Source organism: Esox lucius, chromosome 16, assembly GCF_011004845.1.
Source record: "Esox lucius isolate fEsoLuc1 chromosome 16, fEsoLuc1.pri, whole genome shotgun sequence".
In the NCBI taxonomy this organism is placed as follows: Eukaryota; Metazoa; Chordata; class Actinopteri; order Esociformes; family Esocidae; genus Esox; species Esox lucius.
This window is the reverse complement of record NC_047584.1, coordinates 11,536,119-11,559,295: the sequence shown is the minus strand read 5'-3', so window position 1 is coordinate 11,559,295 and position 23,177 is coordinate 11,536,119. Positions and strand designations below refer to the sequence as shown.

Below are 23,177 nucleotides of genomic sequence, written 5' to 3'. Positions count from 1 at the left end.
ACAAAGTCTGACTAGTGTTTTATTCTCTCTCTCATAATTTGTTGATTTGTTCACAGTAGCTCGGCAGGAGGTAAGAGATCAGTGAAATGAGCCTCTCCAGCTAAACACACTGACATAATATCTCCAGGCAGAGTACAAACCGGACACTGAGATCTTGGTGGGAGGACGTAGTCTGAGGAAAGTGCCCGTTCACTGATGAAGTCCATGGTGATTGCACAACAACAGCTTCTGCAAGGATCTATCTACCATCTCACACCGGCATGGGCTGAGGTTAACCTGGTACAGACGACAAAGACCCAGGGATTCCACGACAGATACGTGGACGTGGAGTGTTACGTTCATCCAGCTTGACTTATGGGACTCCCTTTGCTGCTTATGGCCACATTGCTGCTATGACAGATTTCTATTTGTATTTATTTATTCTGATTCACATGTGCAGCTCTTTTATTTTAGATTTCACAAACACTCATGTTTTACTAGTTAGGCACACTGAAATGCATTTTAGGTAAGGACAGTGTCTTTGATTTAATAAGATATTTTTTGTGGGTTCACCTGTGTGGGTTGGTTAAATAGGAAACCAAATTATAATCATGTCTGGATGGTTAATGTATTGAGCTACACCCACACGTTTTGAAGTTTAGCTATTTGAGTTAACATGCAGGTGTACCTCGATTAGAATTTGGTGTACTTCATTTTGTTTAGCCGTTGTTTGCAATTATTTGCCCTGATGAATTATTGGATGAATCTGTCTCTGCGTCAACAATTTATGCTTCTATACCCAGCCGTAAATAATTTACTTTAGTCAAAACTAACCCGAAGTTAAAATAGCCAATGGGACAGATCTGCATTTTGTCATATCTTTTATCTAGGCTTTTTAAAAAATATGACAAATACAAACTTTTAAGGCATTTTTCATAAAAGGACAGAAATATTATAACACAACTCACTTTTGTGAACTTGAGAAATCTTTGCACCAGCAAGAGATCATTGTTTAGCAGTTTTTCTATAAGTCAACACACCTGCACAATGAACAGTCAAAAATGTTGAAATATTTTTCATGCCTTGTGATTAACTTGGGGTAAAGTAAAATGTTTTTATACATTAAGTTGATTTCCTACTGAACTCAAATTTTATATTGTTGACATGAATAATGTCTGGATTCTAGTGATCCAGTTCATGTTCTTCACAATGGGGATAAAAGGATAGAATATTCCCCTTTGAATGGGGACATCTACACATGTCTTCAGTTTCTCGGGTTGTACAGGTTAACTTAAAGTGAAGTCAAAAGCTGAAGACGTGTGGCTAGCTGTTTTTTTTAGTCTTCGGTCAAATGACTAAAGTTGCGAAATGTGTAACTTGAGTTCAAGTCATGAGGCAATTCCAAATCTCTTGAAGCAATGTTAAAGGACTGTAACCCACGAATGGCAAAAGAAAGAGCCAGTAGACGATGCTTAGCATGTGTCCACAATAAAGATACTAATGAATATACACACCGTGCGTGCAATGCTACGCTTCTCCAATGCATAAAGATTCCCCATTCAGACACATTCTGGGAAATGGTTGCAGAATGCAGATCTAATTCTGAAGAAAAACAACTCCTATTCCCTTGGTATATCAATACAAATATGAACACTTAAAACCAGAATAAGGAATTACCTCAAACCCCAAGTGATTTAGTGAAGTTGTCTAATGTCATTACCATCTGGAATACATTTTCACATTCCAAACATATGAATGATATGCTTGCCAAATACCAAAGAGCTTTATAAGATTAAGAAGTGATGAAAACAGTGTGTGATGTACTTTAGTCATTCATACCGACAACACTTACAGTGTTATGTTACGAACTTATGATGAGTAACAGTCCCGTGCCGTGAGTGCAGCCAAACACGCGTCCCATAGAGTAGGCATTACAGCGTGAATGTGTGTGCGCATCTGTGTGTAAAGGCTGCTAGCATAGGTTTTGTTAATGAAGATAATGGTGAAATGTTCATTTCTACCTAAAAAGACATAAATCATAAGATGGCCAAAAGAAATAACTAGTAATGCTGCATAGTTCGGAAAAGATCTAGAACAAAAAAATTGTTATATGTCTGACGTGAACTCACTTTAGATGGGGAATGAGGCTTGAAATTATAAATGAAATGCTTTCTAAATACAGGAAAAATTAAGCTAGGACTGAGTACAAAATGTTACCTTTCATATTACTAATAAACAGATGAATATCTAGTCACAGAAAAAAATGGTGCACCAGTTCTTCCCAGCATTCTTTGAGAAACGCATAGGCCACTGAAATGACTGCAGATTTGTAACAATCAGCTTTAAGCAAGCAGTGATTTTGTCCCAATGTGGATAAGAGAAAGGTTTGGAGGAGTGTCACTGAATGAAGTTCAATGGACAGCAGTATTAAAGACAATAATCAACGGTCCAATAGGATTGTCAGACAGAAAAAAAAAAGAACAAAGGACTAACGACAAAAAAGAGCTCAGAAAATAGAACATATATATAAGTGTATGTTGAGGAGAGGGCTAAATAACGATAAGTGTATGTTGAGGAGAGGGCTAAAAACTCGCCTTGCGGTCCTCTTTAAAGAGGTCTGCTGCAGTAGTGAAGTGAGGTACAGCATTCTTGCAGTGGGGACACCCTGTTAAAAAAAAAAAGAGTGATGTTAATACTATCAGGGCTGGTTAGTTACATACTAACAAGAATGTATCCTATGTCCTTTAGTAGTAACAAATGTATGAACTAGAATAAAGTTGTTTATTTCACTGCTATTTAACTGGGTCAGATAACAACCAATTCTCATTTTCAATGACAACCTTGCCAAAGGACACAGAACATTACAGAAAACCAAAAAAATCTTAAGAAAAATATAAATAAAGACTAATTACACATTATTCAGCAAGACACGAAAACTAATCTGACAATTAATTGACAATGCATTGACCAGACAGCAGCTGGGCTGGTTTGTTTTAAACAAGTGAGGTGTGGTGAACATTTCAGTCTATGGCGGTGGCACACTAAACTGAATGTTGTGTAAAAGAAGGGCAGGTTTAAGGAGTGACTATTCTGGCACATCAAGTATAATACACGTTACTATTGGAATAGAAAATATTGAGTGAGTTGAGTTAGAATGGGACATGGATGTGCATAAAAGGGACAACCGCAACCATGCACACGTCATCGCCATAGCGGAGGATTGGCAGGATGTTCATTTTTATACGTGTGGTTGAGGATGCCTTACTGCAGAATGAGAAACCAATTCTGGATTTCACTTTAGACTGAATGTGAGCGATATGTTTATGGAACGGGTGTGAGTAGACTGGCCATAAACCAAGGCATTTCTAGGCATCAACAAACTGTGACCCATTTAGGCCAAGGGCTAGTACTCTCTGTGGGCAATATATCGTGGGCTTTACTCAATTGTGAAGGGCTGGTTGCATTTCACTAAGAGAAATACTATTCAATCATATCAGATGAATTAGCATTAATTTCAAGTAATTACATATCATCAGATGACCGTATCGTTACACTGTATTTCATAGGAGCTAGTTTGACACTGTGGTGACCCATTCTGCTACGGGGGTCTGGAGGTATGCCCCCCTGGGTTAAGATTATTGATTAGAGCATCTGAGCAGTAGCGGTAAGTCTGCAAGATTAAATCCCTGAGTTCAGTCCAATGGCACTCGCCGGACTGGCCAGTGACATTCACACTATTCTCTCCAAAGCACGAGTCACTGGTAGATATTATAATGCCTATGGCTGCCCTGTTATCAGTGGGTCAGCAAATGATCTGAACATGCCTTGAAAGAAGATATTTAAGACACATCGGCCAACAATGCACATCATTGATTTTCATTAATCTTGCAAAAGCTAGACGATAAGTAATAATGAATGCAACAAAAATATATTAGAATATTATAGCTACATAAAACAGAAATAAAGACTAATAAATATAATAGAGTATTTATCTGCTTTTCTAATTACATGACTTGAGATTAGCTAAACCAACAAATGTCAGCTAGATAGCAACTTTCAGCTAATGTTAAAAGGCTAAAGTTTCCATTGTAGCGCATTAGGAGCTAGCTGATGAAAGTTTGGTAAGCCAATAGTTATTTGGCTAGACACACCTGAAGGAGGTGATGTGAAGGTGAAGACAAGGGGTTGGAAGAGAGATAAGAGAAGAACAGTAGAGACAGTTCATGTCTGCCAATTTTGACTTCTTAGCCACCAGTTGCTACCTTTCTTAAATCACAATTTTACAGTTATTGCTTAAGCTTTTCTTAATGCAAGTGTTTTTTGGGTTCTGAAGAAAATGTGATTGTCAATTTTGTTTAATGACTTAGTGTCCTTGGAGCACTAGCAAATTAAGCACACCCTTAAGAATTCCATTCCTTGTCTTTGACAAAGACAGTTAACGCTAATTGCTCCTATAATTTGCTCTGAATAAGAGTCTCTGCAAAATGACTAGAATGTAAAATGAAAGAATGCTTTTAAATGACATTTTCTGTCACTTCTTTGGGACAAATATTACAGTCCAATCACATTTTGGCCTATGGCTGTTTATACTGTACTGAATACCAGTGTGACCTTTAATGGGGTTATATTAAAACAACCCTCTTATCCTCAGACTGCTACTGTATGTCATATCAAACACCACGTTGTGCAGACCCAGATGTCTCTGAATAGTATGTCATGCCATTAGTCAAAACATTAGAAACATGTCCACTGGTCTGAGACAACACCAGTCCCCTTACAATTTACAAGTACATGGCTTGTAAGGCAAATGACTATATAGCACATTACTGACAGACAAGTTAAAGAGATCAGAAACATAGTTAAACACTTAGCTTACCAAAAACATCAGTAAAAAGAAGGAAAGCAATGGAGAGCTCAGCAATCCCAGAAGAAGACCTTTACAGTGGACCCACTGTAAATTATGTTTCCCATAATCTGACAAAGACTTCTTCATCACAAATAAGGAGGCTACACACCATAGAAAGATGAAAACCACTAGTTATCCTAAAAAACGGGATGAGAAGATTCAAGTTTGCTAACCAAAATAATACTGCAGAGTCATGGAATAATGGTATTATGGCCAGATGATACAGATTAACACATACCAGAGAAATGAAAAGAGGAAACTGTGGGGGGGAAGAAACTGCCCATGATCAACAGCATACCACCTCATTTGTAAAATACAGTGGAGGGGTGTTATGACTTCGGCTGCCACTGGAAGGCAACAGCTGAATTAATTCTGAAGTGTATAGGAACATTTCTAAAACACTTCACAGTGGAGATGATGTATCTTGAGGCATGAGCAGGCTCAGGTTTGCACCACACAAAGAACTATGAGTTTTGTCCATCTTGGCACCTTTTTCCACATTGCAGCGGGGTCATTCATGCTTTCTGACAAACGCCAGATGTGCTTTCAGATGGTACTTTTTGAGAAACTTCTCTACTGCCACCCACCAACACAGGCCAGTTTTATGCAGAGCTCTTAATACGACTGGCTGGTGCACCATTGCTTCACTTCCAGCTACTGAACTCTGTAGCTTCTTAAAAGTGATTGTTGGCCTCTCTATGGCTTCTCTCAAAAGTGTCCTTGTTTGATTGCTGGATTTTCCAGGTTGGTAATTTCTTGGCAGTGCCTGTGGTGTGATGCAGTTTCTACTTCCTGATTACTGATCCAACAATGCTCACAGGGACATCCAAACACTTGGATATTTTCCCAATCTATGTATTTGTATTATTTTATATGTAAACTGTAAAATGATATTAAGTAAAACATTTTACACTGCCATGGTACACACAACACAATTTAAACTACTTAAAAATTGTAGCAATGAGGTATTCTCACTGAGCCATTAGGTGAAATACACACACAAGCACTTTTGCCAGACCACTGACTTAGAAGGTGTATAAACTCAATAAAAATGTCGTTTACCTGGTAACAAACATGGTGCCAATGTCAGATGTTTTTACTTAGGAATGGCCGTCGTTGCTCTTCGCTCTCACTGATATGCCCCAAAAATCATTGTATGCCCAACGGCCACCATGGCCTTTGTGCCCATGCAACTGTCAAAATCTTGCGGGCAGCAGTCAGTTTGTTTGTTTGTTTGTAGTTTGTATCTGTAAATAAATAGCTGACTTAGTGCTTAATTGAATCAAACCTCTACATTTTGGAAGGTGTGTTCATGAGCAACTGGGAAGTGGGAAAGTTCCGACCTTGAGTGGGAGAATGCCAGAGAATGTACCTGAACGCTTTTTGAGAGCTCCAAGAAGTAACGCTAAGCTTGATATCACTAGACATGGCAGCGTTTGTGGTAAAAAGTTAAAAAAAAAAAGAAAACTTTCTTCACACACAAATAAATCACTACATTATTTTACTTAGGTCATACTTATAAGCACAGGTGATTGTGATGTTAAAGGATACTTTGTGGTTTAGTTTTGTGTAACTGGGGTAATGTTAGCCTTCTGGCTAGCCTTATTGTTACTTAACTGTCAATACTGTTGTCTGTTTGTTGTCGTCATGTAAATGCTCTCAGCAAAAGTATTGCCCAGTTATAATAAGTTATTATTCAAAGTATGATGTTAAAAAAGAGAATAATATTTTTATGTAATGCATGCATTTTTTTCTTAGCAGCAATTCATGTTGTTTATCTGTAAGCTCCAAATTCTTTCCATTTCACTCAATGGCCTTTGTGCCCTGGCGTGTGGCTTTTGTGCCCTAAAAATGTTTGTGACACTTAAGGCCAAATGGCCTTGCCCCTAAAATGATGAAATTCCAAGCCTTGTTGCTACCCAATGATGATTTATATGTTTTTTCTGATTCTAGCAATATTCTAAGGAATAGGGAAATTGCTGTTCAGCCATAACACTTATTCTGCATACTTATTGCCAGACCGTATAAGCAGAGCCGGCCAAAAAGAGCAAATAATTCTGGGTGAGTCACTGAGTGACTGGCTGACTACCCATTCTTAAATAGCTTGGAGGTCAGTGACGCAAACTGCCACACAGGACACAGGGTATCGAAACTGGCCAGGGACAAGAAAGATTAGCTGAGGAAAAGCTGGCTACCGGCATCAGTAGCTGCATACAGGTAACCAAGCAAACAAGCCTACAGTAAAGGAAAATACATCTGCTTTGGCTGAACTGTCCACGGAGACAAGAAATTCACCACAAATGCAGTCGAGTTTACAGGGATTTGAAATGCAGAGCTAAAATCCAATAGCACGAAACGCAATTTGGGTCTATGCGCCTCATAAATAAAGTGCTTAACATTACTTTAGCATTAAAATAAGCTTACTGGCCAATCAGCACTTGAACTATTGTTACTCTTCGTAACTTATGTGCATAAAAAAAAAAAAATGAACATCACTATATAACGAGAATTTAAGGCATGTGGGGGGGGGCTGGTGACGTCATAGTCTATAATTTAATGTCTAATATTTTAAAACCCAACGCAGCACAAACAAAACTTTTACTGGCACAAACCAGCACAAACGAAGCACAAACGAACGAGACAATTTTGGGTGAATTTGGAGCATGTGGGGGGGCTGAGTGACCTCAGATTGACCTAAAAATATTATTTTAATATCTAAAAAACCGAAGCAGCACAAACAAAACTTTTTACAGGACAAACCAGCACAAACGGAGCACAAACGATTGAGCATAGTTTGACGATGTTTTGCGTTAGGTGGGGGGCCAACTTCACGCAGGTCCTATAGCAGTAAACCAAGAACTAATATAACTTTCAAATACGATTTAAGTAAATGAATGGCTTCTCTTCAAGTCCCCTCCCCGACTAACCACAGTCACTTCTACCCGTGGGCCTGCTAACCTCGGCCTGCCAAGTTTTCATTTCTTGTTCTATTATTCTACTCCCCAATATCAACAGTGGAATAGCAATATATGCACAGCAAACAAGAGAACTGAATTTGTTTGGGTAACAGAATTTGTTTTGGTTACTGAATAATCAAGTTGGCAGAATAACAATCTGGCAGGCTTTAAATACCATGAATGTCAAATCAATGCCATAATGAATTTTTGTCATAGGGTATTAAAATGACTAAACTGAAGTGAACTAATACTACTAGTAGAATTCAGTAGTTTTCTAAATGCATACTTTTTACATTGAGTTGAGAATATTACAAATTAAAGAACGATAATTTTACTAAAACAAAGATGTTTAATTCTCTACCCAGTCCTGACATTAACCTTTAATGGTGTGAACGGCATATCACCCCAAATCGAACATGACCTTTGGCTCACCCCAACTGACATTAACACTAAGCTGCATGACATTTTAACAGAAGGAATTGCAATTCAAACACACAAAATCTATAAAATATGGTCATATGCTTGCACATGCAGACAGACAAAATCCCCCCTACTTCGTCCCAGCCTGTCCTTCCATAATCCCTTCAGAATTACCCTACATTAGTGATGGCTCACTTGTATTTTATAGGGCGGCATAAATCCCTTCATTGGAGTCATAAATGAAACCTCCCAGGGACTTCCTTCTGGCCATGCATACCTGCCTCAGATTCTGGCAGGTTGCCAGGGTTCCCCCCTTCCCCAATGAGTGGTACAGTAGATGTGTGTACCACCCATCCACTAGTTACTTTACAGGCAGGGTCGGGCATATTTACAACTCTCCTGTGTGATACGCCTAGTCTTTTAGCAACTTAGCAAACAGCACTAATCCATATATGTAGTTCAGCCATAGTACAGAGTTGATGGCTATCAAAAGGTGAATCAAGCATCAATACCTTCTCATCAAATGGTGAATCAAGCATCATAACCTTCTCACTTTTGTTGAATGGGATATTTTGTTAAAAGGTAAACATACGCCATTTTATGCAGCTGAATGCTGGATAAGGCAACAGGCAGGCCCTTACAAGACCCCAGGTCTGCTTGGAACACCATATATAGGCACTTTTTCCAAGTGCTTCCTGGGGCCACTTTTGTTGGTAAGAAGATGTTCAACAATGGGTATGATCACTTCAGTGAACACTTCAAGATAGCTTTCAGCTGCTTTTCTGATGAAAAGTGACAAAAAATCATTACTTTCACATTCAATGAGAGCCCTCCGCTTTTCCTTCTCTTTACCATGTGAAAGCCTCCTCTGTCATATTCAGTCCCTTTCGCACACAGTAATGACTGGCATTAAAGAAAAGAACCACAGGGAGCTTCGGCAAGCCTTATGCTGTGATTTTCCCATTTCCATTTAGTAGTTTGAAGAATATGAATTCTGTTATGTAATTTTATGGGCTATAGTATATCCTGTATCTGCTGCATTCCTCCATGTAGACCAAAATACACCAGCTGTCCGTTCCCATTTTTTGATTCCACCGTGACAGGTACAAAAATATAAAATGTGGCTTCCACTCTTTCGTCAACATATCCAAAAGCATTTTGTTTTCTCATTTACAAGAATTAATAATGGAAAAGTGCAGCAGTACAAAATATTTACAGGAAATTCCTGCGGGCAGGATTAGTTAGCGTTACTCTCTGTGACATGATTAGGTAAGAAGACCTGAGAAGGAGGTTGGAAATGATGAGCAGGATGCCCTCCTTTATGAAATAATCATGCTGTCTGAAGGCCTTAGGTTAGAGTGCTCACATGTTAGTGAGTAGTTTGATCACTCCAAAGCCCCTAACAGGAAGATGTTACATAGAGGGGCAGAGCATTACAAATTGAGGCAAAAAACACAGCAGGTTGTTATTGTTTTGTTCTGCTGTCTCCACTCTTCAGAACCTCTTTGTAGAGGAAAAACCAAAGGCGTTTAGATCACGTTAACTAAGATGAATTGGGAAGGTGTGATGATGTGCCGAGTCTCTTTAATCAGACAGTGATGGCAGGGTTACTTTAGAGTCAGCTCGCAAATCCCATGAACCTGTCCTGCATCAACTGTGCGTGCCCGCTGAAAAGATACTAACATGTTAATGCTGTCAGATTACCTTTCCCCCTTTGGCAAGTCTATTCTGAGCATATTGTCACTTTCCTGTCTCTTCACAGCTTGGATGTTGTTGTGCCAGTTGTTGGCAAAAGAAAACTGGACTTTATTAGTGCCCTACCACCTGAAGTACTTCCTCGAAAATGATAGCCTAAAAAGCCCCCACAAATCTCTCTTAAATTAAATAGATCTATCAGAGGCTAACTTGTGATGTTGCCACTGGCAGTGTGCTAATGAGTTGCAATATGTCATTTGGCTCAGGCTAGTAGGCCCAAATATTGTACTTGACTTACATGGTGCATAGAACATGACGAGGGCATGCTTCTTCTTCTTCAGCGCTTCCCGGAAGTCCTCCATTCCAAGATGGCTTACGCTGGATGGCCTTTCTTCCCAGGACTGCTCTGGTGGAGGGGGTGCCTGGGGGCTGGAGGGGACAGAGGGTGACACTCAAACCAGTGGACAAATAATGGATTCAATTCAAAATGAAGAAACATTTAGCAGCTTTTGGTGGTGGTAGCTCATTAATTCCTATAGACTTCTCCAGATTTCTCCTAAAATGTTCTAGTCCACTTGATGTCTATTAGAACTGACAACAGTTTAGCACAGCAGAGTATGATGTGTTAGCCTGGATTAACTTGGTGTAATATGATGCACACCAAAAATCTGGTCTAGAAAGGGTAAGAGCTGCCTATATCTACCTAACAAATGTGGTATGTTGACCTAGTCCCAACCCAGTTCCAGAGCTGTTTGTGCCGAGACAATATCTAGTCGGCAAAACATCACAAATAGATGGCTTTTGTTGACCATGCCTTGTGCAAGGACAGGAGGAAGTACTTTAGAACAACGCTGCTCACTTCTGTAGAAACTCAATGATCTTCTCCTTGCTTCTGAGGTGGGGTAACGTGAACTTTTCTACTCCTTTCTCAAAGTACTTGACGGTGGGGAAGCCGGAGATCTTAAAGCGTTCTCCCACCGCCTTGTGGATGGTGGTGTCCACGGCTGCCAAAACTCCGGGGCTCTGGAGGAATCAGATGTATCAGATCAGGATATGGCATTTTCATCAAAGGGTGTGTAAAGACATTGGCAAGTCAAAATCAAGGACTTTTTCAGCTCATTATTTTCAAGAATCTCAGCATTTTATTACATTTTTGTTGCCAGAAAATGAAAACACACTGTATTTTATAGGCCATCTATATTGCTCATCTTAATTGTTCTGAGTCAGATTGATTAAGGGGCTACCAGTCTGTCTTTTGAAAATGTTCAAGTGTATGAATGTCTGTACAAAGGAAGTCACGCTGATTTCTAACAACATTTTCAAAAAATAATTTTGGAAAGATAGGCTGCAGGTTGGAAAGCAAATGCCTACTGTGGAAAAGAGATATAGAACACAGTTTTTTTCTCAACAATTTGAAATTAGCAAACAGCAGCACTATTTTTCCAAAGTATCATTAGAATGGCACTTGCCACATCAAATGCCTCAACCACCACTGGTCATTTAAAGCAACACCAATGTCAGGGTACAGCTTTTTGTCTCTGTTCCAATCTCTCTATTCTGGACCATGCTAAACATTATGTGTGGAAATCATTATAATGCCTGAACTGTATTATTTTCATTTATTCAAATATTACCATTAACACTTATTGTAGGAGGCTAAATGCAGTTCATATGTGAACAACAGTAAATACACAGTTAACTTATTTACAAGGAACTGGAAGGAGTATTTACAGTATTTACAGGTTGACGTATTTACAGTTCATATTTACACTAATGTAGTAACTAAATTGTTTTATTCCTCGCATTTACAAAAATTTGGGTGGATTATTTAGAATGCATAAAACCTCATTTACATTACATTTGTAATATTTGGGAATAGTGGACTGTAATTGCTGCTTCCTAGTAACTGAGCTCACCTTTAATTGTATTCTCGCGAGTAAAAGTTTTGGGTTTGTAATCTTATGACAGTCATGCAAGGAGTGGAGCCACACACTTTTTTGACCTCTTTCGCTATTCTCTCTCTTATTAATGATTCTGAAATTCATCATCCTTTTGTACCAATAACTGCTTATATCAAAGTAAATAGTTCCACTACATCAAGTGGTCCTGTGGATTTCTTTACATGGATTTAGCCAAGGGGAATCGTTAGTGCGGCATGCAAAGGCTTCATTCATTGGAAACCTACTATTATTATTATTAATTTGGTGAACTCACGCATATTTCATAATTCTCTAGAGGAAACTTTCTCTGTTCATAAAACATGTCATTCTTATGCGTGCTTATATTGTTACAAGTACACACCCTGGATATTTCTCTCACATATTTGAACATGAATATGTTATCTTCACTTCAACATAATTGACAAATAAAAGTCACTTAAGTTAACAAATGACACAAAGATTACTTTCAGAATTACTTTGCAGTAATTAATTCATCAAAAAAACTGAAATGCAGTTTCATAATGCAAAAAGAGTAGATCACTAGCTTTAATAACTGGTGTTGCCCCCTAACTGAAATAACATCATGCTACTTGTAACTGTTTATCAGTCTATTATAATATTTGCCCACTCTTCCTCACAGTACTGCTTCAACTGTCATGTTTGAGGGCATTATTGTATGCTTGGCTGGAGTCCCCTCGCAGCATTTTGCTAGGATCGAGATTGGTGCTTTGATTTGGCCATTCTACAATCCCCCATTTATTCTTTTAAAGGCATGCAGCTTTGCGTGTGTTTTGGGGCACTGTCCTTTTGCAAAACTGATGTCTGGTTCAGCTTGAAAGACGGCCTCACATTATCCTCATTTCTCTGGTACCATACGTTAACTCAACAATGACAAGTTGGCCAGGATCTGATGCAGCAAAGCAGCCCCAAACCATAATACCAATGCCTCCACGATTAAACTGCATTAAATCATCTGACAAGAGCAAATTATTATTGTAGTTTTGGCTTTTACCCAGGTTTGGTGAGTCCCTGAAAGTTCCTGAAAGTTTGTGCAGTCTTTTTCTGACCGTTAGCTCAAGCACTTCATCATTGATTGTGGTGAGTGAGGCCTGTAGATCCCTTGACGTTACACTGGGGTTCTTAGAGATTTCTTATGGACCGATATTGGCTTGATTTTGGTGGGACGACCGGTCCTATGTAGATTACCAGAAGTCTGGTCTTTGAGGATCCGTCAGACAGTGGAATGACTCCCAGAAACATGGGGATCAATAATCTTTCTTCTGAACCCTCGGATAGGTGTTTTGATCTTGGCATTACATTTTCCACACACATCTATGGTTAAGACCAAATCAGACTAGGTTTCTAATCTTCATGGAATGCTGGAGCCAACCAAGTTATTCTCTGAAGATCTTTCTAATAAACAAAAAAATTGAGCTCCTGATTTCAATTTTAGCCATTTTATGTGATGGTAAACGTAGGGTTGTCCTAAGGTTTACTGAATAAGAAAATTGCATTTCTGTTTATTTAAGTAAATGGTTTTAAAGTATTTTTTTGCATGATTTGTGGAACTGGAATGCCTTTGTCAATGAATGCACCATTTGAGATTCTTAAGAGCACAGTATGACATTTTGGATAGGAACACTATGGAAAGCCAAGTTTGAAGCAAATATTCAATGTTGTTTCTTCATAAAAAACGCATCAATAAGCACAACAGAATATAACAACACCTGTCAAAAGACCCAGCAAAAACTCCTGTAACTGTCACAAAAGCTAATCAGAAATAAAATTCAGGTAATTATATTGTAGAAGGACAGATAATAAACAGGCTACAGATATTTCAAGGACATTTCAAGGGGTTTTCAAGGACTAAATTGAGGAAATGCCTGTTTTCCATGATATTCCTGTACTTGACTTTCTGAGCTCCAATTTCAGGTAGTACTTCAAACCCTGAAAACTTTGTCATCACTGTATAGATCAGCCAGTTCTGACTAGATCACAGCACTTATGGGTCAGTTTACCCTGCTGAGAACAATTTTGAGGATTTTTTTTTTTTTACAGCACACCACTCAAAACAAAAGCTCCTAAATAACTCTTACAAGGGCTTTAAAACAACAATATAGAATTACTTCTGGAAGATCACTGTAAAGGCTAGAGGTAAATTGTGTATTAAAATACTAAAGTATATCAATACTTTAGTATTTTACTCAAGTATTTCAATAAAGGGTGAATAAAAACCCTGAAAAGTTGACTTATGTACGTTTATATAAAAAAGTCAGAAGTGGAAAAACTGATGTCTTCAGGGCTTCTGGGTGTAAGTATTTGGTCCTCCAGTCCTCCAGGCAACACATCCACATTAGATAATGTGACAGCTTCCCATTGAACTCCAGCACTATATCTGGGCAAGGAGCCGAAAGAGAAGAAGAAAGGAAGGGAGGAGGAAAGATGGACGGCAAACCAGAGCGGGTCGGGTGCGAACTACAGATCTCCAGGCAGGACACTGAACAGGGACAGCACGGAGAGGGGTGAGATAACTGCTTCAATCACGAGGCAATCTCTAGTGAATTTTATTGGCCTGACCCTGGCTCTATTGGCTCATGGCTGGAGAGTGCATCATTACCATGGTGGAGAGGACAGACACACCCAGCTAATCAGTAACACACAGGAAAACTGGCTTTGGCTCTTCAAGCCAGAGACTCCAGTGTGTCAGACTGACTGTGCCGGCCAAGTACAAGGCCAGAGGGTTGATGTTCTGTTATGGCGTTCAGTCCAGGCAGTACATATCTCAAAACTGGGGTTTGGAGTAAGTGATTTGTACAGCGTGGGGATGTGGAGCATTAACATCACCATGCACACGTGTATACAGAATATAAAAGCACCCAACACGAGCCCTCTGGTACACACAAAGCACCAGCACATACTTGTGTGGAGATACATTATCACTGTACTTACATTTGGGTCTTTGTTGAGGTACTCAGCAGCTTCGTCATACTCTGGCTTCATTTTCTTACAATGGCCACACCCTGTAAGCAGAAAGGAAACAGAGTTGGAGAATAACAGTTATTTGACATTTGAGTTTGAGCTTTATCCAGAGAAACTTACAATAAAGAGTAAATACTTTTCATACTTTTTCTGTATTGAGATAATAAACTGACATCATTCAATAGCCCGAGAAAGTATGACTTAATGCTAGTGCAGTTGCGTCCCACCCATTAGAGTGTTCGGGTCATTGTCCCACTTGGGACTGAAAAACAAAAAAACATGATAAATACGTTTACATGCTATTGTTTAAAAAATTTCTGTTTATAAAAACAAGCTTTTAAAGCACTGCTCAGACTGCATATAAAATCCTTGCCTATTGGGAGGGCCGCGCCAACAAGAGATTTCATCACATGACTTATTCAGCACAGTTTTAATGGAACACTTTAGGATGTTGGAAGGAATGACCATGTCTCTATGCAAACAGTTGTCTGTATAAGGTATTGCCTAGATCACTGGTACATGTACCACATCTGGTACGCGGGGCTCCCCTTTGAAGGATATATTTTCTAATTAAATATTTTCTGAGGTGGTATGCCGTGAGAACCACTGGCCCAGATGGCACCTAAGAGCAAACAATATAGTCACTCATTTTCATTATGGTGATGTCACAGGGCTAGAAAAATATTGATTGGACCAGATGAACTGTCTGTATCTAACAAGATGCTGCATCAATTTACAGAGAACTGAGAAAAGCAACATAATTATCATTTTTGAAAATATGCTTAAAAATACCAAAGCCAACATAGAATACAGCAAGACAAGGCTGAAAGATAACGGTTGAAGCAAAAAGACAGTTTGGAAAAGGAAAGGGTCAGTTTGGGACAAGAAACCAAAGAAATTGAAAAGTTTAGGGGACACACATAAGGTATGAAATATTCCCGGTCTTATTTTTGCTAAAACTATTAGAAAAGCAAAAAAAAAAAAATGTACATTCATTTTTTAGTTACTTTTAAGAAAATGTATTATAGCCACCTTACACTGCATGATTCTAAATGTAAAAAAAAAAAAGACATACTATAATTATAGAAACAGCTCACTCAGAGTGAGGACTGCTGTTGGCTTCTGGAAATAATGTGGTAAATGAGTGATCCTAAATATCATTTTTTCTGTTCATTTATATACAGTGCCTTGCAAAAATATTCAAACCTCTGACAATTTCTCTCATGTATCTGAATTAGAAATGGTAAATAATTTTCTGCTTAATATTTTATTTTAAAACATTATTTTAAAATCAATACATCCTAAAAAGATGACAATGGAAATACAGTGGGGAGAACAAGTATTTGATACACTGCCGATTTTGCAAGTCTCCCTACAAAGCATGTAGAGGTCTGTAATTTGTATCTAAATCTAAAACAAAAATCCAGAAAATCACATTGTATGATTTTTAAATAATTAATTTGCATTTTATTGCATGACATAGGTATTTGATCACCTACCAACCAGTAAGAACTCCATCTCTCACATACCTGATAGTTTTTCTTTAAGAAGCCCTCCTGTTCTCCATTCATTACCTGTATTAACTGCACCTGTTTGAACTCGTTACGTGTATAAAAGACACCTGTCCACACACTCAATCAAACAAACTCCAACCTCTCCAGAGAGCTGGCCAAGACCAGAGAGCTGTGTAAGGACATCAGGGATACAATTGTAGACCTGCACAAGGCTGGGGTGGGCTACAGGACAATAGGCAAGCAGCTTGGTGAGAAGGCAACAACTGTTGGCGCAATTATTAGAAAATGGAAGAAGTTCAAGATGACGGTCAATCTCCCTTGGTCTGGGGCTCCATGCAAGATCTCACCTCGTGGGGCATCAATGATCATGAGGAAGGTGAGGGATCAGCCCAGAACAACACGGCAGGACCAGGTCAATGACCTGAAGAGAGCAAACACAGCCAGGGCAACTAAGGAGTGGCTCCGTAAGAAGCATATCAAGGTCCTTGAGTGGCTTAGCCAGTCTCCAGACCTGAACCCAATAGAAAATCTTTGGAGGGAGCTGAAAGTCCGTATTGCCCAGCGATAGCCCTGAAACTTGAAGGATCTGGAGAAGGTCTGTATGGAGGAGTGGGCCAAAATCCCTGCTGCAGTGTGTGCTAACCTGGTCAAGAACTACAGGAAACGTATGATCTCTGTAATTGCAAACAAAGGTCTCTGTACCAAATATTAAATTATGCTTTTCTGATTTATCAAATACTTATGTCATGCAATAAAATGCATATTAATTTCTTAAAAATTACAGACTTCTACATGCTTTGTAAGTGGGGAAAACCTGCAAAATCGTCTGTGTATCGAATACATGATCTCCCCACTGTATGGTTACTTCTGGTTAGGGGAGTCTCTTATTTCTCATGACAAGTTGTATTGATATGAATCCTTAGTTATTGTTATATTAGCTATCAATGTAGTTATATTTTCTGTCAACCAGACATAATTGCTTTTCACTTTACAGTACGCAGCAATGTAGCTTCCCAATCGTTATTCCACTGCAGATGTCTATGTTATGCCGGGAACTAAACCCATGCTTGCCCGTATTATTTATTCTTGCTGTGCATATTAACAGAGTGAAAGATCAGGATATGTTTTATTCCTTTGAACAGTAATTAATATAGTTTAAGGGACTGCAATCTGTTGATATAAAAAGTCTACTAATTTAAATGGCCACTACACAGCCAGTCAGGAGCCAACCACTTTGCTGGTGTTAATGATTTTCACACTACTTACCCATAATGACATTACAAGTGGCCTTAACAGAACCAACCAAGCGCTTCTTAATTGAATTAATCAAGCCATTCACAACATTACTTTTCAGTAGGGCCTCATCCGAGTTACACTGAAATGAACTGCAGGGAACTGTCCTTGGTTTCCCCCAACTGTTTTCAAGCTAACATTGGCAGTTCACTCATGCAGAAATGTAGCCCAACCCGGGCTCTCTTTACAAGTCATCCACCGTTGTGCAAAACAAGGAATAAATGACAGCCAAGTTCTCATTTCATAATAAAGTGTGTTATTATCATTCCCTTGCAGCGACAGGAAATCAAGACATTTATCAGAGTGAGTTACATCCCTGCTGTGTAATTAATGTCTGTCCACACTAACTATACAGATGACTTCATATATAGGGGAGAGAGACTGTGTTTGTGTGTGTCTCTCTAGCTGTGAAGACTTTGGGCGTGTGTGTGTGTATGTGTGTTTTGGTCTGTGTGTGTGTGTGCGCATGTGTGTGTAGCTGTAGGAGCAGAAAGCCTCTGTCCACATTACTTTTGTTACAAGTGTGACAGGCAAAAACACTGTAACTGAGACCACAGTGACATAGCAGAGCTGAGGATGTGAGACAGTGAGAGGACTAGTGTTCCCATACATTGTGAGAAACGGTGGACATGTGTGCGCGCGTGTTTGGGTAAGTTTGTGTACTGTGACCCTGAATTCCAGCATCGTGCATAAATGCTGTGTTTGATGCATGAGCTCAGCATCCTATTTTTAGAGCTGAAACAACTTTGACTCTAAGTTTAAGGTATAGTCGGCACTCACAACCCGTAAAAACGGTCCTTATGTCAGCAACTGTGAAATACACAGTCAATACGACATTGCTTCAAGCAAAATAGTAGAATGGACACTGAAAACAGTTTAAATATCAGATGAAATGCTTATTCTATCACCTGCATTGGATCAGCTCTACTGATGCCATCACCTTTATTTACAGTCTAAGGGAAAGAGGACCGTTTTAGAGAAAGAGGTTGTGTGTGTGTGTGTGTGTGTGTGTGTGTGTGTGTAGTTTGTGTTTAGAAATAAGGGCTTCCTTGGGTATTACAGAGTGGGGGCTCTTAAGCCGAATAAGACAAAGGCCCAGCATAGCAGTTCAACTACATCATTGCGAATCAGGTTCTCATCCTGTTCGCAGCACGCCAATGGTTCCCGGGAGTCTAACCAAAATTGTGGTGCAAACTAGCTTCGCACCATCTGGGTCGGGAGAGGGATGGTTGGACAGGGTGGTCCCGAAAGACTACTGGTTGTGTGTTGGATGCCTGAAAGCTCTATTGCTGTCATTAGAGCCGGAGAAATCCTCACCAAGGAGTAAGATCAAAAGCGCATCACTTGAGGAGAAAAAGAGCCGAATGAAAACATGTAACTGCAGCAGTCATTCGCAGACAAATGACAGTCCATCGGCGTATGACGCCCTTTTGACTGCAGATTAACCACCCGCGGCATGCAGGAGGGGATGGAGGAAACATCTCAGGCCCAGGACAGGAAGCGGGATCTCCACAAGAGCCAGACAAATATGAAAGCTGATGCTCTCGACTGTGAGGCCATTAATCTCGCGTTGACAAGTGGACCATTAGGAAACTGTACTGAGACAGTGTGTGTGTGTTTGTGTGTGTGTGAGATCGCATGTGTGCAGTAATGCCTGCCTTTTGTGCTAGTATCAACTGGCTGCCCTTGGCCTGGGAGTCTCAGCGAGTGGCGTGGCAACAGCGGTGCCCAGTAAAAGAGTGCCAGCCTGGCTGCTCACAGAAAATGTAACAGCAGGGCACCATGTGATGAGGGTGTGTGTGTGTGTGTGAGAGTGATGGAGGAGTGACCTTCACCATGGGGCAAGGCTGGTTCGTTAAGCCAACGTTCTGTGTCATAACAAGTAGCCTTCTAATAGGACTTAGGCACCCAGTTAGCCATGGCCCTTTATAAACCACAACAATGGGTAACGTATCGGTAACGTATAGGTAACGTACTGTCTATTTTCCCAATAGTCTGATTGAACTGTGAATTGTGTTGCATAACGTTTTGCGGGCCGACTGTTCGTTTTGATGTGCTGGGGAATTTGACATTGTTTTCCTAATCAGTGCCTGAATTGGGAGGGGGCGTGGTTTCACCTCAGCTAGGCAATTGTCAACCAGCTAGGAAGTCGTCAATTGGTATAAAAGCTTCCACGGAGCCATTCTCTCACCTGAATATCTTAACTAACTTGTTCTAAAAACAAATTTGATTCAGCCCTCCTGAAGTTGTCAATTATCTTTGCTTTTGTTCCTTGTTCGCTTGCGCCCCTCCATGTTGAATTCACAGACCCTAATCTCCCGCCGCTTTCTAAACACTGAGCAGCTCTCCCGTTATCCGTTTCGGAGCGATCACCCCGAACCAGTCAGGCTTCAGGATGAGTGACTCAACTGACTCCACTCTCATTGGTGGCACCGTGGCTATATCTCTCCTCTGTTCTCATCCTCCAAGATCTGTCAGCTGTCTTTGATACTGTGAACCATCAGATTCTCCTGCCCACCCTGGGTGTATCCGGCTCTGCACGCACGTGGATGGGATCTCCGTGGACTTTCACCGCTGATGTACCTGGTGGCTTGGTTCTGAGCCTTCACTCCATAAACCAAGTCAGTGGGCTCAGTCATATCCTCACCTGGTTTGTCCAATGACCTCTATGCATAGGACACTACTCTTCTATCAGGACCTGTTGTCTCATCTAAAATCCCTGCTCTTGGCCACAGAGTCACAAAGAGAACTGCCCATTCATACCTTAAGGCAATTATCAAACCCTACATCTTCACCCAAGCATTTTGTTAAGCCACCTCTGTTCTCTGAGCCAATGCAACCCTACAGTGGGGCGGCTCGGCTCAGACCAATCAAATATTTTCTATGTCCACAGTGGTGGAACCAGCTTCCCCTTGAAGGACAGCAGAGTCCCTACACATTGTTTAGAAAACTTCGAACATTTTCCAACATGGCAGCATCCCTCTCAGTATCTCCAACACGGCAGCATCCCCCTCAGTATCTCCAACACGACATCTAACACGGCAGCATCCCCCTCAGTATCTCCAACATGGCAGCATCCCCCTCAGTATCTCCAACACGACCTCTAACACGGCAGCATCCCCCTCAGTATCTCCAACACCGCAGCATCCCCCTCAGTATCTCCAACACGGCAGCATCCCCCTCAGTATCTCCAACACGGCAGCATCCCCCTCAGTATCTCCAACACGACCTCTAACACGGCAGCATACCCCTCAGTATCTCCAACACAACCTCTAACACGGCAGCATCCCCCTCAGTATCTCCAACACGACATCTAACACGGCAGCATCCCCCTCAGTATCTCCAACACGGCAGCATCCCCCTCAGTATCTCCAACACGACCTCTAACACGGCAGCATCCCCCTCAGTATCTCCAACACGACATCTAACACGGCAGCATCCCCCTCAGTATCTCCAACACGACCTCTAACACGGCAGCATCCCCCTCAGTATCTCCAACACGACATCTAACACGGCAGCATCCCCCTCAGTATCTCCAACACGGCAGCATCCCCCTCAGTATCTCCAACACGACCTCTAACACGGCAGCATCCCCCTCAGTATCTCCAACACGGCAGCATCCCCCTCAGTATCTCCAACACGACCTCTAACACGGCAGCATCCCTCTCAGTATCTCCAACACGGCAGCATCCCCCTCAGTATCTCCAACACGACCTCTAACACGGCAGCATCCCTCTCAGTATCTCCAACACGGCAGCATCCCCCTCAGTATCTCCAACACGACTTCTAACACGGCAGCATCCCCATCTCTGGGAAAAGCAAGATTTTGCCCCAACTAGGCACTAAACTGCAGGCGCCTGTCGCCTAACCCTGACCTACTTTTGGAGTTATACTACCAGAAATAAATCCTTATTCTTGCATCACATAGGCAGGGTGGGCGTGTTTTTGCAAAGGGCATTATTCAGTCACATGACTATTGCATTCCAAAATGCGTTTTCAAATCTGCATGCATTTGAATTTGTGATATGGTGCTTTGACAACAGCACCGCTTTTCAACTCCAAACATCCAAACATCCTCCTGACATTTTCAGGCTGCATATCTTCTCACAGATCTGATCCTCAGATGTGAGCTTTGGAAGAAGCTGAAAATGCTTTTGAAATGTAAATCTAAGCAACTACAGTTTTAAACAGTGGCACTTTTACAACGTTACAATAGCCAACAGTTGCATAAGCTCTAGCAATGACGTTATATATTATAGTGTTATCACAAACTGTTCGTCTGTCTGCGTGTTTCAGGCTACTCACATGGAGCGTAGAACATGACCAGGGCAGATGGGTGTTCCTCCAGGAACCCATCAAATGACTCGTCAGTCAGGTGGAAGACAGGGGAGTCGGTCTCTGACCACGGGACCTCCGGGGCTTTTGGCTGTGGGGGCTGGGGACTGGAGAGACAGGGAAAGAAAAGAGTGGGATTTTAGTAGTTTAATGAATGCTAAAAATTCCACAAATAAGATATAACTGACCACAAACCTTCCACTTTCTCACCACTGCCCCCTAAGACAACAATTACTGTGATATTTATACTCCGGTATGTTGGCCCATACTGAACATGTGCCTCTAGACTCACTGGTACCAACTTTCCCTCGTTAGAACCTCCCCCCTCTACCTAAGCTTGTTGTTCAACACCTGCCCAGCCAATGGAAACCTGCGTTCCGGTAGATACCCCACACTGGTCACTCCTATTGGCTGCCATTCCTTACAGTTCTCTGCCACCAGTGACTGGAACGCATTGCACAGACTCGCTCACTTGGCACTTTTAAAACAAATTGTCTGAGCTGTTATTTGAGGATTGCACAGGTTAAGTACCATATAAATCGTTATGTATTATTACAGATGGTGTATCGTAGTGATCTTTTGCCTTTTCGATTTATGTAGCATTTCGGCTGTATTTATGTGCAGGGCTTGACATACATTTTTTGGTAATCCAAAGGACAATGGGTCAGATATTTTCCTGGTCCAATAGCAGAAAATAAGAAAGGCTTCTAAAAATCTATATTTAACCTCTCTACTTTGCGATAACCTACAGCAGACTGGCTGCCACTGCATGCTGTTAAATAAAATAAATCCCAGCTATTAAACAAACAACAGAAATACCTTGAAAACAGCTATGGCAGATTGTGTGAGCCTGCTATAAACTGCCACCTGCATACTCCAACTTCAGATACGTTTTGATGAAGTCAGCTATCTCGAGCTCTCGTATGACCATGTTTGAGAACACAAATGGTAAAAATTGCAGGCACAAAGACTCCACACACAGATCGTGTGAAAAAAAATAGGCTTTAACAGCTACCAACTTGCAACCGAATTTGTTTAGCCCATGCAATCTCTGTAATTGGTGCTTAATAAGGATTTAATATACTTATATTCTCCTTCTCCAAACGGGATGACTTGGGAGAACTAGAGAAGGCTGAACACCAAACAGCATTCTGAACAA

At 40.7% G+C, this 23,177-nt stretch overlaps 1 protein-coding gene across 1 annotated transcript in view; it reads right to left on the bottom strand.

The window, feature by feature from the left end:
* The window catches only part of pdia5 (protein disulfide isomerase family A, member 5), a 66,307-nt gene that overhangs the window by 7,002 nt on the left and 36,128 nt on the right, over positions 1-23,177 (bottom strand). Inside the window, exons 11-15 of the mRNA XM_010879729.5 lie at positions 21,989-22,125; positions 14,847-14,917; positions 10,817-10,980; positions 10,256-10,386; positions 2,574-2,644 (exon numbers count right to left, since the gene is read on the bottom strand). Coding sequence (XP_010878031.1) covers positions 2,574-2,644; positions 10,256-10,386; positions 10,817-10,980; positions 14,847-14,917; positions 21,989-22,125 — 574 coding nt within the window. The remainder of the gene's footprint in view (positions 1-2,573; positions 2,645-10,255; positions 10,387-10,816; positions 10,981-14,846; positions 14,918-21,988; positions 22,126-23,177) is intronic.